The 15879-nt window shown below is 41.8% G+C and overlaps 1 protein-coding gene across 3 annotated transcripts in view; it reads left to right on the forward strand.

Moving 5' to 3' along the window:
• The window catches only part of RECQL5 (RecQ like helicase 5), a 76396-nt gene that overhangs the window by 45387 nt on the left and 15130 nt on the right, over positions 1 to 15879 (forward strand). For all 3 annotated transcript variants that reach the window (XM_087709932.1, XM_087709930.1, XM_087709933.1), the window contains exons 9-13: positions 2659 to 2886; positions 4081 to 4177; positions 8180 to 8216; positions 10594 to 10652; positions 15619 to 15692. In XM_087709932.1, the coding sequence (XP_087566058.1) occupies positions 2659 to 2886; positions 4081 to 4177; positions 8180 to 8216; positions 10594 to 10652; positions 15619 to 15692 (495 nt within the window). The remainder of the gene's footprint in view (positions 1 to 2658; positions 2887 to 4080; positions 4178 to 8179; positions 8217 to 10593; positions 10653 to 15618; positions 15693 to 15879) is intronic.

The raw sequence follows: 15879 nt of genomic DNA on the forward strand, positions 1-15879 counted from the left end.
TGTACTTCCAGGGCAGTGGGCAGGGCAGAGTAGGGTAGGGAGGAAGATGGATGGGCAGACAATAGATGATAGATAGATAGATAGATAGATAGATAGATAGATAGATAGATAGATAGATAGATAGATAGATAGATAGATAGATAGATAGATAGATAGATAGATAGATAGATAGATAGATATTCTGATTCCATGCTATTCCTTGCAAGGAAGAGAGTGGCTTCTCTGATTTCCATTCCTTCTCTTCCACCCACCCACCCCCGCCCTTCCCTCACATCTCCTGCTTCAATCTAATGCTTTGCAGAGAGTTACTGCTCTAAGGTCATGAATAAAGTATAAAGAAAGCTGCTCTGACTATTCTAAGAAAGACCATCGGCCCCTTCCAGCCAAGAAACCAACTGGCAAGTTGGCCAGTTCTTGTAACTCTGCCAGAGATTGACCATTTGACTTGAACCTGTAAATCCATTGCCTCAACCTTTAATTAAAAACCTCGCCTGCATTTTCGTTAACTGGTATCATTTTAAAAATGAGAATATGGCTTTAGTTGTACATACTGAGTTCTTTTCTGTTACCTTGGAAGCCCGGCAGGAGTGCTAATAATTAAAAAACAAAGTCTCTTTCCTGGCATAACCAAATTATATTTTGTTCTTTTCCTTTTCTGGAGAGAAAAAAAATGGTCTGCCAAAAACCCTTGGCATTTCTAGCTGGGTAATGCTAGCAATTGCTAGAAGGACATGAAGAAAAAAATTCAACCGGATAATCTTTCATTGCTTGTGAAAAGAGGCTTTCTTTCAGCCCAAGAGCTGTGTGAGTCAGAGTCACTTTGCAGAACTGATAAGGGTAGCTTTGTAGCATTAAATTTTTCTCTTCCCCATCCTAACTTTTTTTATTCCGGGATTTTAAGCCACTAGCTGAGTATCTGACACAGATACAGGTTTCTCAACCGGATGGGTACTAGCAGTCCTGTGTTAGCACACACAGGTGTTTGTTTTATCTTTGCTAAAATAGTCCTGACTCTTGGAAAGTTTTACTCCTTCCTTCTTAGAATTCAATAGGGAAATGCCTCTAAAGGCATTTTTTTAAAATGCCACAAAAATACTTTGTTACCATGGTTCATATCTTTCCAGCATAAGCCTGCTTTCACATGGAAGATGTTTGGGTTTTCATATTATTTGGAATAAGAAAAAGTGCCAGTGCTTAGAAATATTGTAAATGAATTCCTAGAACAGTGATGGCAAACCTTTTATGGAGTGTGTCCCAAAAGCAAGGGGAGCGTGGGGGGTTTGTGAGCAGGTGTGCCCACACCCATAATGCAATGTGTGCGCAACCCCAGCATGCATGCAGCACTCCCCCCTCCCTGCTTTTGGCGTGCTTTTTTCACATACACACACCCCAGGCTCCAGAGGCTTTCTAGGACCTTAGGAGCCTCCCCTGCGCTCTCCTCCCCCAAGGCTTCAGGAGCTTCCCTGAAGGCTCTGGAGGGTGAAAAACAGCCCTATGACCAAACCGGAAGTGATTTCCAGTTTGCTCGTAGGGCCACTTTTTTTCCCTCTGGAGTCTTCAGGGAAGCCTCATGAAAGCTCCAGAGGGTGAAAAACGGCCCTATGAACAAACCGGAAGTTGGTTCATGAACTTCCGGGTTCCCCATAGGGCCGGTTTTTCACACTCCGGAGGCTTCAGGGCAAAAAACAGCCTTAAAAGAAAGTTAAAGTCAGTTGGCCAGCGTGCACATGCATGCTGGAGCTGACAGGGCAACGCCTCGTGTGCCCTAATAAATGGCTACATGTGCCACCTGTGGCACACGTGCCATAGGTTTGCCATCACAGTCCTAGACTATTGTACCTATCATAGGAAATAAACTGAAGCCCACATTCCTTTGATAATGTAGAATGAGACAAAATATATGTTCAGTTTGTATGTGTATAACTGCATTTGTGGTGTGCTTGGAAATTAATATACTAGGAAAAAATAAGTTTTTGAAAGTCTCTATTAAATAGTAATTTCCATCTCATGAAGAGCCTGGCTAACTGGCAAGGATGGAAAGGAGAATGTTGGTTCATTGGCATTTGTTCTATTTCTTTTAATGTTGTCAACAGAAATAGATTATTCTTCTCCCAAAGGTATCTTTTAGTTCAGTCAACAAGGACTGCTTTTTATTGACCTTTTATGGTCTGTACAGACAGTTCCATTCATCCAGCCAGTTAGGTGGTTGCTCAAACCTGAACAGCATACAGCATATTTTTCCACTTGACACTCTGCCCAATAACATTCAGAAAAACGTGTATGGAGGGAAAGGTTAATATGAATCAACCCTAAAACAAGACCTCATTATAATTTTAAATGCCTGTGGTTTTGATGTGTTATAACTGCCTTTATAACTTCTGGTTAGAGATTAGTAGGAGAGGTTGTCAACTGATCATTAAGGTTACCAAACGGTATACTCAAATTATCTCAAAATAGAAGGCTAGCATTTTTCAGTAGTCTAGAAAGCTTGGAAAGCAAATAATGCTCTTTGTGTCACTGTGTCTTTATCCTGTGAGTATTTTTAACTTGGTCACCTTTAGAAAGTCTCTGAACCTTTCAAATCACTGTAAGAAAAAGTGTTTCCTCTGTTTCCTTTACTTTTCCTCGATCTAACATTGCTTTTTGTTTGCCTGTTAGTTGTCGCCATGCTGCCATAGCCAACTACTTTGGAGATGATGTTCCCCAATGTAACAGAAGCTGTGATTATTGTAAGAATCCAGCAGCAGTGAAGAAGCAAGTAGAAGCATTACAGCATAGCACCAAACGTTGGAGTAGAACCTATATTGGACCTTCTGCTTCATCTTGGAATGCCTTTGACCCTGAACTGTATGGAGGAGGAAAGCGAGGCTGTGGTGGCTTTGAAAGGTAGGTCTGCATTAACTAACCGGGAAGAGACATGTTTTTTGGCCAAATAAGAACTGTTCTTCTTTGTCTCCCCCCCCCCCCTTGGTGATTTTGATGATTCTCCTGACTAAGGAGGACAAAAGTTGAGAATTTTTTCTGTGTAAGTGAACTAAAGTGATGATCTCAAAAACCACAGCTTCTTCATGAATCTGTCACTTCAATATATTGCACAATTACTCTTTGTAGCTCAGTTTGGAAATCAAAATGCTCAAGAATAAGGAGCATAAGAACTATATATGATTTTTAATTGTTATAGAAATGCTTTTACATGTTTAAATGTAATTATGCAATTCTTTTAATACAAATGTAAAACTGGATCTCAGAATGCTTTCAATTGTGTTGCAAGTAAAAGCTGCTGTTCTCCCTTGTGGGGCTGCACAGTTATTCTGCCTTATTTCTATTTCCTTTCTTAAGGGAAGGCTGCAGGCCTTAAAAATAAAATCGGGAGATGGAACATGTCCATGTCCATATGGTAGAATAATACCCTCCTGCACATGCTTCCCAAATTGACTTTAAGTTAGGGTTAGGGTTAACCCTCAAAAATGTTCAGGAAAATGAGTTTTCTTAGAACAATCTGCCAACTGTTGTTGGTAAAAAGATGATTTGCTAATTTTTGTTGGAAAATTAAGCTTACCTTCAGCATCACTTTCTTCCTGTGAGAGAGAGTAAGATCCAAGTGCTTATCTTAACAGCTTACTCTAATATTTGTTTTTAATCTTTGTAGCACACTAGATGAAAGTTAAAGGCATTTTCTTATATTACATAGCTATACAAAATTGTTTCCATTATATTTGTGCTGGGGCAGGCAATATGTGACCTTCTAGATATTATTGTAATAGAGATCCCATCAACATTCATCAGCTGTCATGCTGGCTAAGTTAGTGAACTTCTGAGTGCGCTTGAAATTTGAATTTGAATTGGAAACACATTGCCCATCATGGTTTATTCATCTAGTTTATTCATCAAATGCAATTAGTAACTTTAAGTTACATTTTACTTTGTAGTAAAACTCCAATCTTGTTTATACAAGGGTCCGCAATCCTGATGTTTAATCCTAATACCTAGAATATTGGCCTTTGATCCTAATTTAAGATTTGGTATAATTTTGCATGATTCTCCTGTTCAACTTCCAAATCTTTCTGAGTTATTATTCAGATATGACGAAGATACCAGGAGTGTGGGTGAAGTTAATGAGGACAGCCAGAAAAAGGAATGGAACATTTTCTATAACAAACAGATGAAGTTGCGCAGGGTAAGTGGAAGGGCTTTCTATAGAAGATAGAGGCTCACCTATTACAGATAATCCTCGAGTTACAAATGTAATGGAGCCTGCCAATTACATTCGTAACCCAAGGATTTGTAGGAGTGAATCACCTAACTTGAACCCTCTTTTGCCCACGTATTCGCTAATGGAATGCATGGATCATTAAGTGCATGAGGTTTTTCAGGGAGGAAAAGGCCACGAGTGCTTCTCTCGACCCACTGAGATATCTCATGCTCCCCCTTCCCCCCCCATCCTGCTCAACCAGGTCATTTACCTTACGTAGATCTCGATGTTCAATGGAGCTATCTCCTCTTCAGCCTCTGCCGCATTTTTGTCCTGAGTAAAGGCTCGCCGAGGCCTACAGGGACGAGACATTATATTCCTATAGGCTCCAGTCATTTTTGCAAAAAGCCTTTGCCAATGAGAACAGAGCCTGGAAGCGGCTCGTGTCCCTGCAGGCCTCCATTCTTGTCGGCAAAGGACTTGAGCCAAGGTGGCGCAGGGGTTAGGGTGCAGTACTGCAGACCACTTCAGCTGACTGTTATCTGCAGTTCAGCGGTTCAAATCTCACCGGCTCAAGGTTGACTCAGCCTTCCATTCTTCCGAGGTGGGTGAAATGAGGACCCAGACTGTGGGGGCAATATGCTGCCTCTGTAAACCGCTTAGAGAGGGCTGAAAGCCCTATGAAGCGGTATATAAGTCTATATATTGCTATTGCTATTGAGGAATATTGCTATTGCTATTGAGGAAAGGCTTTTTCTGACAAGAATGGAGGCCCGAAGGGATGCAAGTACTCTGATGGCAAAGGCTTTGCAAACAGAGGGAAGGCTTTGGTGCTTCAGGCCTTCCCTCAGTTGCAAAGCCTTTTATGCAGATCTTGTCCAGCCTCCATTTGCAGAGAACAATGGACTACCTGTAAGATTTCAGAATTGATCTAAAATATTAAGACTAAACCTTGTACAAATACTAATAGGAAGAAAGCCATTCAGTTGCTTTAAAAACTGGATATAATTCTGGCTTTTCTCTGTTGCTAAGAGAATCATATTTTGGGGGCACCTTTAGTGCTTCATCACAGATACATGCATCCTTTGGGTGACCGGAGGCTGCATAGAGTATGGTGAAGATGTGTCCAAAATAGGTAGAAGCATGTAGTGTACTTGAGCATGGGTGGGATTTTGTCTTTATTTTGTATTTAAATTGAAATTGGTGAGAATTGTTGCAGGGCTTTTAGAGTACAAACAAAGACAGTAGTTTCTGTTTAAAAATCAGACATTAAAGTAGGCAAGATTTTAGACAATATTACATAAAAACCAGAGAAGTTGTGACTGATGACCATTTCACAAGAATTTTCCCACTTTGAAAATTTCATTTATTATTTATTTTATTTACTCTCTGGCCCACAGTCCGGCAGAGTCCTTGGTCGCTGCTTGGAATATAGCAGCAGCGGAGGCTCTAAACCGGATTGCACCTTTACGGCCTCTCCGCGGCAGTGGATCCAGGAGGGCTCCTTGGTTCACCGAGGAACTCCAGGAGATGAAGTGCCAAAAGAGACATCTAGAGCGACACTGGAGGGCTAGTAACTCCGAATCCAACCAAACACAATTAAGAGCCTTTATTAGGACTTATCTAGTGGCGATACGGGCGGCAAAATGTGCACATTTTTCCGCTCTTATTGCATCCGCAGAATCTCGCCCAGCCGCCCTGTTTAGGATAGCGCGCTCCCTCTTGAAAGGGAGGGATGCGGACGAACCCTTACAGGGTAGAGCTGAGGAATTTGTTCAGTTTCTGTCAAATAAAATCGCTCGGATCCAGACAGACCTGGACTCTACTTGGAGGGTACCAGCCGAGGCGCCGGGGGAAGGTCCTGATCGGGTTTTATGGAGCGAGTTTCAACTTGTCGCTCCTGAGGAAGTGGACAAGGCCATGGGAGCGGTGAGTGCCTCCACCTGTTTACTGGACCCGTCTCCCTCCTGGCTGGTCTCGACCAGCAGGGAGGTGACATGTGGCTGGCTCCAGAGGATTGTTAACACCTCTCTTCTGAAGGGATCCTTCCCGCACCCTCTAAAGGATGCGGTGGTGAGACCCCTCCTTAAGAAACCATCCCAGGATCCAGCCATTTTAAACAACTATCGCACAGTCTCCAACCTCCCGTTTGTAGGGAAGGTTGTTGAGAAGGTGGTGGCCTTTCAGCTCCGGCAGACCTTGGATGAAGCAGATTATCTGGATCCCTTTCAGTCGGGTTTCAGGCCTGGTTACGGCACAGAAATTGCTTTGGTCGTGCTGATCGATGATCTCTGGCGGGCCAGGGATAGAGGACATTCCTCTATCCTAATGCTCCTTGACCTCTCAGCGGCCTTCGATACCATCGACCATGGTATCCTTCTGCGACGGTTACGGGAGGTGGGAGTGGGAGGCACCGTCTTAAGGTGGTTCTCCTCCTACCTCTCGGACAGGTCGCAGTCGGTGTTGGTTGGGGGACAGAGATCGACCCCTAGGCCCCTCAAATATGGGGTGCCGCAGGGTTTGGTCCTGTCTCCCCTCCTGTTCAATATCTACATGAAGCCGCTGGGTGAGATCATACGCTGGCACAGCTGGTCCAGAACGCAGCCGTGCGAGCTGCACTGGCTCCCCATTGGTTTCCGGAGAGGCTTCAATGTGCTAGTCATTACTTTTAAAGCCTTACATGGTTTAGGACCTGGCTACCTGAGAGACCGCCTCCTGCCACTTACCTCCCAACAAGCAACAAGATTGCACAGGTTGGGCCTCCTCCGGGTGCCATCAACCGGACAATGTTGGCTGGCGGCCCCCCGGGGGAGGGCCTTCTCTGTTGCTGCGCCGGCCCTGTGGAACGATCTCCCCGTAGAGATCCAGACCCTTACCACTCTCCCGGCCTTCCATAAAGCCGTCAAGACCTGGCTGTTCCGGCAGGCCTGGGGCTGTTGATTGATATCCAGCCCCGCTTAGATGGAATGGATGAAGTGGCATTTTAATGTTGTATTTTCTATTTTTAAATTTTAAATGTTTCTTTGTCTTGTTGTGAGCCGCCCAGAGTCCCAATGGGAGTGGGCAGCATACAAATTTTAAATTCCAATTCCAAATTACTTTTTTCTAATATATGATTAAAGATCAGTTAAATCAATTAAATTTTAATGTACTTTTTGTAAATATTTTTGTAAATATGTAACTAAAAGTCTATTAGGGGAGTCGCAATTCTTGGATTGCTAGCCCTTGCATTATATTTTCATGTATTTCCTATTTTAAAATAGTGGGTAATTTTGCACTGAGTTTGGATAGCATAGTGAGAATTGTTTAATTTTATTCATTCATTTATATCCTACATTTCTTATTTTTATAAATAACTTGAGGCAGTGAACATACGTAATACTCCTTTCTCCTCCTATTTTTCCCACAACAACTGACCTGTGACATGGGTTGAGCTGAGAAAGTAACTGGTCCAAAGCCACACAGCTGGCTTTCGTGCCTAATGGGAGATTAGAATTTACAGTCTTCTGATTTTTAGCCTGGTACCTTAACCCATAGACCAAACACAGATCTCAACTCAAGGATAAGAAGAATTGGGTTTCTTCACATGTGAGACTGCAATTTTAAATTATTTCTGTTTCTAAGCACTTTCTTGAGTCTTTTCTATGTGACTAGAATATTATCTAGTAATATTTATCCAAAATTTACTTGTACAGATCAAAAGATGAAGATACTGTATATGATAAGTTTAGCAGATCTCTACTTTAATCACTTAAAGATAAATTACCATAATTGCCACATACATTGAAGGATTATTGTTATTAATCCTAATCCTGTCAATTAACCTAAGTAATTTTGTTTAAAAATTTTTAAACTATTTAAATACATTGATTTTTTTTTAGTTCAAAATTCTTAGTTAAGTTGTAGCATGCAATATTTCCTATGGTCATTTCAAATGTGCTGTTTCTGTTTAATCTCTTTAAGTTCCATCTTTTTTTATATCTTTAGGGCAGAGAAGCTGAAAATGATAACTTTGTTCTTCCAGGTAAATATTATTTCACATATCAGTTTTGGATAAAGTTTGCATGGGTGTTTTTGAAGAGTTGACAGTAATAAAAGCCTGTATAGAGTTTAGCCTGTAAGAGAGAGGGATTCAATTACAGCAGCAATGGGTGCTACATTGGAAGGTCTGAAGGATCAGATGAGGATAGTGCGTCCAGGAAAATATCCTGTCTATGGAGATGCATAATCAGTCAATCAATACTTTAGCCTAGGCATAAACCCTATTATGAGTATTGGCAACGTGTGGCTCCCGAGCTGCATTTCATCCCACTGCTGTGGCTCACTGTCAGCTGGCTGGCCCTGCCCCTCATCCTCCCTTCCCAGTCACTCCTCGTATGGCCTGTGAAGGTAAGGGTGACAGTGGGATGGAGACCTGCTCCATATTCCAGGTCATATTCCATATTCCAGGAGACCGGGAGAGAAGCGCTCCTGTACTTGCCTCTCATCTTACGAGTGCTTCTTCCAATGCTACTTGGTGCTAGGCACACCACAGTCGCTTGGGGAGACACGCAATTTGATCTCTGCCCTGAGACGCTGGCCCGGGTTGGCTGCAGCCAATTCTCTGCATCTTAATGGGCTCCAGGAGGAGGAAGGGATGTTGTCTCCCCCATTGTGAAGCACATTAAAATTAAGTGTGCTGCGCAAGGCACTGCAAGAGCAGTGAGCAAACCAGATTTTGTACCTCCCAATGTTTTCTTTTCTGTGGGAAATGGGTCCAAATGGCTCTTTGAGTGTTTAAGGTTGCAGATCCCTGCCCTAGTATGAGGGCTAGTTTGATAGAAATAAAAACAAATAACCTTAAACTAGATGGTAGTTTAGAGTAATGAAGAACAGGTGGGAACTATTCATCTTGCTCAAAAGTGATGCTTCCAGTCACATAGAGAGAAGAAAAAGGTGCAAAAATTTGAACTTTGATTTCATTATAAAAGGAGCTTTCATTTTATACGTAATAGTTGCTGGAATCCTTCTTAGTTTTTCTGTTTACTGTAGGCCTGCAACATTTCTAGATTTAATATTTACTACCAGAAGATTGTTTAATGGATATTAGAATGTAATTTGCTCTTTGTATATGACATTAATGACCCCAGGATTCCATGTTGGACTGATTTACAGATACCTTATTTTTTGGATTATAAGAAGCACCTGACTATAAGAGACACCTAAATTTAAAAAGAGGGAAACAACAACAACAACAAAAGGTTTTTGGCTTCTGTGCGCCTCATTTTCGGCCCTTTTAGGGGGGCTTTTTTCGGCCCTTTTTCAAAGCTTTTCTCAGCCTGTTTTTGAGGCTTTTCTTGGCCCATTTTTGAGGCTTTTTCTGTCCCGTTTTTGAGGCTGTTTGTGACCTGTTTTTGAGGCTTTTCTTGATCTGTTTCTGAGGTTTTTTCAGTCCTTCTTTTGAGGCCGTTTTTTTAAAAAAAAAACAGGTCAAAAAAATTCTCAAAAATGGGCTGAAAAAAAGCCCCCCAAACGGACCAAAAAAGGTCCAAAAGTGGGGGGTGCGGAGGCCAAAAGATGGCCGGTGGGTGGCAGGGGCATTGGTAGTATTTAATCTATAAGACACACAGACATTTTTACCTCCTTTTGGGAGACAAAGAAAGTGTGTCTCATAGTCCGAAAAATACAGTAATATAATTGCCTATGAAGACCTCCTTGCTAAAACATTTGGGTTTAAGTCCACCACCGACAAAAATAGACTTTCACTAGAAGTTTGCTTTGCTCAGTGCCAGATACCATTCTGGAAATCTGTGATAAATACAGATGTTTGATTAATAATAGGGTTTGGGTATCATATAAATGTGTTTTAGAGCTATCTCATCATGGGTAAAATGAAGTAGAAGACAACACAATTGATTCTGTAACTTAAGTGACACTTAATGACATGAAGAAAAAATAAATAAACTCTGCCTTTTCTTTAATTGGCCTCAGCAGAATGGCTTTTATGCTATTGAAAATTTAAGAGATAACCAAAAACATGTAAGCAAATTGAAGCATAATAAATAGTGGGTAAATGTCAGTAAAATGATACATTTTCGTTATGATCTACCCCAAAAGTGAAATAACTGGCAGATTTCCAAATTGCTAATAGGATAGATCCTCCTCACATGCATCAACCAACTGGATGTAAGCAAGAAACACCCAGAGCCATAGAGAGTCACATGAATTCCTCGAGTGTAAGAATAGTATATGCTGGGAAAGGAAGTTTAAAAAATCTAGACATGGGTTGGTGAAGTAACAAAACACATTTACAGAAACAGTTCTGTTCTGCAGTCTGATACAGTTACAGTTCCCATCTATGAAACGTTTCAGAACATATTAGAATTTATTAACTAAGCTTGTTTATTTGCTCCTTTTGGTAGATAGTGATTGTCCCTTGAAGGATGCAGCCAGTAGGAAAATTGCTAGAATTACAGTAAAGGTAAGTGGAAGTATTTTTCAAGACAGGTTATTTTAATACAGTTTACTTATTATTCGTTGTCAACTGGTTAAGTTGTGATATTCAAATTGAAGACTAACTGAAGAAAAATATAGCACAGATATGTTTCCTAGGTAAAGTCAAGATCAATCAAAATTTAGGTGGAGCCACCCTTTCAGTGCAACTCTGTGTCTTTGCAGCACTCTCTGAGCACTTTACAAATATCAGCATATTGCCCCCAACAATCTGGGTCATTTTACCACCCTCAGAAGGATAGATGGCTGAGTCAACCTTGAGCTGGTTAGGATTGAACTGCTGGCAGTGGGCAGAGTCACCTTGAATTACTGCATTCTATCCGCTGCGCCACCAGATGCTCTCATGCATGGAATTTTGAAAGCAAGAGAGAGACCTTTTAATATCAGATGTGCTTAATAATGTAGAAAGGTTTCTAAAAGTTCTTTTGGATTACTTTACAATACAATACAATAGCAGAGTTGGAAGGGACCTTGGAGGTCTTCTAGTCCAACCCCCTGCCTAGGCAGGAAACCCTATACCATTTCAGATAAATGGCTATCCAACATCTTCTTTAAGACTTCCAGTGTTGGGGCATTCACAACTTCTGGAAGCAAGCTGTTCCACTGATTAATTGTTCTAACTGTCAGGAAATTTCTCCAGTTCTAAGTTGCGTCTCTCCTTGATTAGTTTCCACCCATTGCTTCTTGTTCTACCCTCAGGTGCCTTGGAGAATAGTTTGACTCCCTCTTCTTTGTGGCAACCCCTGAGATATTGGAACACTGCTATCATGTCTCCCCTAGTCCTTCTTTTCATCAAACTAGACATACCCAGTTCCTGCAACCGTTCTTCATATGTTTTAGTCTCCAGTCCCCTAATCATCCTTGTTGCTCTTCTCTGCACTTTCTAGAGTCTCCACATCTTTTCTACATCGTGGCGACCAAAACTGAATGCAGTATTCCAAGTGTGGCCTTACCAAGGCATTATAAAGTGGTATTAACACTGCACGTGATCTTGATTCTGTCCCTCTGTTTATGTAGCCTTGAACTGTGTTGGCTTTTTTGGCAGCTGCTGCACACTGCTGGCTCATATTTAAATGGTTGTCCATTAGGACTCCAAGATCCCTCTCACAGTTACTACTATTGAGCAAGGTACCACCTATACTGTACCTGTGCATTTTGTTTTTCTTGCCTAAATATAGAACCTTACTTTTTTTCACCATTGAATTTCATTTTATTAGATATTGCCCAATGTTCAAGTTTGTCAAGATCCTTCAGTATCTTAAGCCTGTCTTCTGGAGTGTTGGCTATTCCTGCCATCTTGGTGTCATCTGCAAATTTGATGAGTTCCCCATTTATTCCCTCATCCAAATAATTGATGAAGATGTTGAAGAGTACTGGGCCTAAAACAGAGCCTTGGGGTACTCCACTGCATACTTCCCTCCATGTAGATGCAGTTCCATTGAGGACTACACGTTGAGTGTGGTTGGTCAGCCAGTTACGAATCCATCTGGTGGTGATGCTGTCCAACCCACATTCTTCTACTTTATTTAGTAGTAGGTTATGGTCTACCTTATCAAATGCCTTACTGAAGTCCAAGTAAACTATATCAGTGGCATTCCTCTGGTTCACTAATTTTGTCACTTTGTCAAAAAATGCAATAAGATTAGTCTGGCATAATCTGTTTTTGACAAACCCATGTTGGCTTTTGGCTATTACTTTGTTTACTTCTAAGTGTTCGCTAATTTGTTGCTTGATTATCTTTTCCAGAATCTTTCCTGGTATTGAGGTCAGGCTGATAGGACTATAGTTTCCTGAACCTATTTTTTTCCCCTTTTTGAAGATGGGAAACACATCAGCTCTTTTCCAGTCCTCTGGCAGTTCCCTGGTGCTCAAGGATCTCTGAAAGATATAGTTCAGTGGTTCTGAGATCTCATCTGCCAATTCCTTCAGAACTCTGGGGTGTAACCCAGAGTCCTGGTGATTTGAACTCGTCTAGGGTAGACAGGTGCTCACTTACCGTTTTCTTCCCTATTTCAATTTGTGTTGCCACTCTGATTGCTTCCTCTGAGTCGCGCCCAGCCGCCCTGTTCAGGATAACCCGTTCCCTCCTAAATAGGAGGGATACGGGTGACCCCTTGCAGGGCAGGGCTGAGGACTACGTCCAATTCCTCGTGGATAAAGTTGCTCGGTTTCGGGCGGACCTGGACTCCAATTCTGCAGAACCAGCCGAGGCACTAAGGGATAATCTGGTATGTCATCGCTGGATTGATTTTCAAGCTGTTACCCCCGAGGACGTGGACAAGGCCATGAGAGCTGTAGGTGCCTCCACATGCGTGCTGGACCCGTGCCCCTCCTGGCTGGTTGTTAACAGCAGGGAGGTGACACGGAGCTGGATCCAGGCGGTTGTTGCCGCCTCCCTTCGGGAGGGGGTCTTTCCCCCCGCTTTAAAGGCGGTGGTGGTGAGACCCCTCCTGAAGAAACCATCTCTGGATCCAGCCGTTCTAAACAACTATCGTCCAGTTTCCAACCTCCCCTTTATGGGGAAGGTTGTTGAGAAGGTGGTGGCCTTTCAGCTCCAGCGGTCCTTGGAGGAAACCAGTCTTCAGCTGGTCCAGAATGCAGCCGCACGAGCGATCGTGGGTGCACCTCGTTTCACCCACGTAACACCTATCCTCCGCGAGCTGCACTGGCTGCCTGTTGATCTCCGGGTGTGCTTCAAGGTGCTAGTTGTTACCTACAAAGCCCTTCATGGTATTGGATCTGGGTACTTGAGAGACCGCCTACTGCCAATTACCTCCACTAGGCCAATAAGATCCCATCGATTAGGCCTCCTCCAAATTCCATCAGCCGGTCAATGTTGACTGGCAACTACCCGGAGGAGAGCCTTCTCGGTGGCTGCTCCGACCCTCTGGAACGAACTCCCCGTGGAGATTCATACCCTCACCACCCTCCAGTCCTTCCTTGTAGCCCTTAAAACCTGGCTGTCCCGACAGGCCTGGGGCTAAAGACTTTAACCCCACCCGAATAGTATGACTGTTGCACTTTTTAATGATGTATTGTCTTCATGTATGTAACTTGTTTTGTCCTTCCCTCCCCCTGAATTGTGAGCCACCCTGAGTCCCCTCAGGGAAAAGGGCGGCATACAAATAAAGTAATTATAACTATAACTATAACTATAATCTGATTTTTGTGGTGCTGTTTTTGATAGGTTGGACTGTTTTATCCCTTTGTATAAAGACAGATGCAAAAAATGAGTTAAATAGTTCTGCTTTCTCCCTGTTGCTTGTCACCTTCTTGCCACTTTCTCCCAGCAATGGACCAATTGTTTCCTTAACCTTTTTCTTGTTTTTAACATGTTGGAAGAAGCTTTTTTTGTTATTTTTTACTTTTGTGGTAAGCCTTTCTTCATTGTGAGCCTTAGCTTTCCTTACTTCATCTTTACATGCTCGGGCTATTTGCTGATATTCTGCCTTAGTTATGTCCCCCTCTTTCTACTTTTTATACTTAACTTTTTTGTCTTTCAATTTGTCAGAGAGTTCTTTATGCAGCCATGCTGGTTTCTTTTGGGAGCTGTTATTTTTCTTCTTCATTGGTATTGTGCTAGACTGGACTTTTGTAATCTCATTTTTCAAAATTTCCCAAGCTTCTTGAGTTGTTTTCCCCTTGAGGATTCTCATCCATGGCATTCTTCCCAAGCTCTCTCTAAGTTTATTGAAATTAGCTCTCTTAAAATCCAAAACTCTAGTTTTACTTTGTTCTACTACTTGTATTTGCATAATGTTGAATTCCAATATTGCATGGTCACTTGCCCTCAGGGTTCCTGTGGCTTCAACACCTTCTATCATTTCCTCTATGTTAGTGAAAATTAAGTCTAATATGGCTGATCCCCTTGTTCCCTTCTCTACTTTTTTGGGAAACAAGTTGTCTGCTAGGTTCATTAGGAACCTGTTGGATCTTCCACTTGGTGCAGAGTTTGTTTCCCAGTTGTTAAAATCCCCCAATACTATTGTGGTGGGCTTCCTACATACCTTAGTTAGCTGACTAGCAAAAAGGTCATCTACTTCCTCTGTTTGGTTGGGTGGCCTGTAGTATAGACCTATGGCAATGTCATTCGCCCCGCCCCCCCACCTTTAATATTGACCCAAATGCATTCAAGATAGTTCTCATCATTGTTGTGCTCTATTCAGATGTAGTTATTTCTTATATATAGTGCAACTCCACCTCCTTTTTTATTTGGTCTATTTCTTTTAAATAATTTAAATCCTTCTAGCTGTATGTTCCATTTGTGGGTTTCATCCCACTAAGTTTCTGTAATGGCAACTAGTATAAAACTTTGTTTTATACTAGTAGAGCAAATCTCCTTATTCAGTAAAAGAAAATGTGCTGTTCACTTGAATATTCATGTTGTGATGAGGATTCAAATATCTTTCTTTCACTGCTTCTTCCACATCGAGAGCTAAAGAACCATATTAACTCTTAGCCCCAGCTTTTACGTAGTGCAGTTCAGTTCATTCTGAACTACTTGTCTCCAATATGATGTAACATTCACACACAGGTATTGATTTAAAAAACTTCTTAGCTGTTCAGCAGACCATGGTATAGAGTTCTTCAATCCTTATCATCCCAACTGTGTGAAACCTTTTTATTTATGCCCTAAAACATGTTTTAAAAAATCAGATAGTGATGATATTGCAATTTGTCATAAGTATCCTGATTTCGATGAATACACCAAACAATTATTGTATTGGGCTCACTCTTTCTTCATTTTAAGCCTGGAGTACTTTTTAAACAAGCTTAATAAGCAAAAAAAAAGTAAATCTGGGCTGTAATGTTGTAAGCCTAACTCCTGGAACAATTATTAGGGTAGCAGGACAGATATGGTCCTAGAAATTATCCTGCTGCACATACATCATTTGGCAAGGAACACACTTCCATATGTCCTCTTTTTATTTTAGGCTCGAGAACACTGCCTTAGGATGCTGGAAGAAGCATTGGTCACCAATCGGCAAGCAGCACCAGTCACAGATAGGTAGATCTAATCCAGTTTGGTGGAAGAGTCCCAGAGCTCCTTTTGAATCTTTTTCCTCCCTGCCTCATTCAGACAAATTAAGGGCAAAGATGCAGACCAAATATAAGAGCTCTATACTACATAGAAGAACTACATAGAAGCACTACTAAGTATAAGAGTTTCGGCTCTTCCCTGTAGTTTCATCCAG

The sequence above is a fragment of the Thamnophis sirtalis genome, unplaced genomic scaffold (assembly GCF_051295495.1).
Source record: "Thamnophis sirtalis isolate CommonGarterSnake01/CBP01778 unplaced genomic scaffold, rThaSir2_p1.2 scaffold_3, whole genome shotgun sequence".
NCBI lineage: Eukaryota > Metazoa > Chordata > Lepidosauria > Squamata > Natricidae > Thamnophis > Thamnophis sirtalis.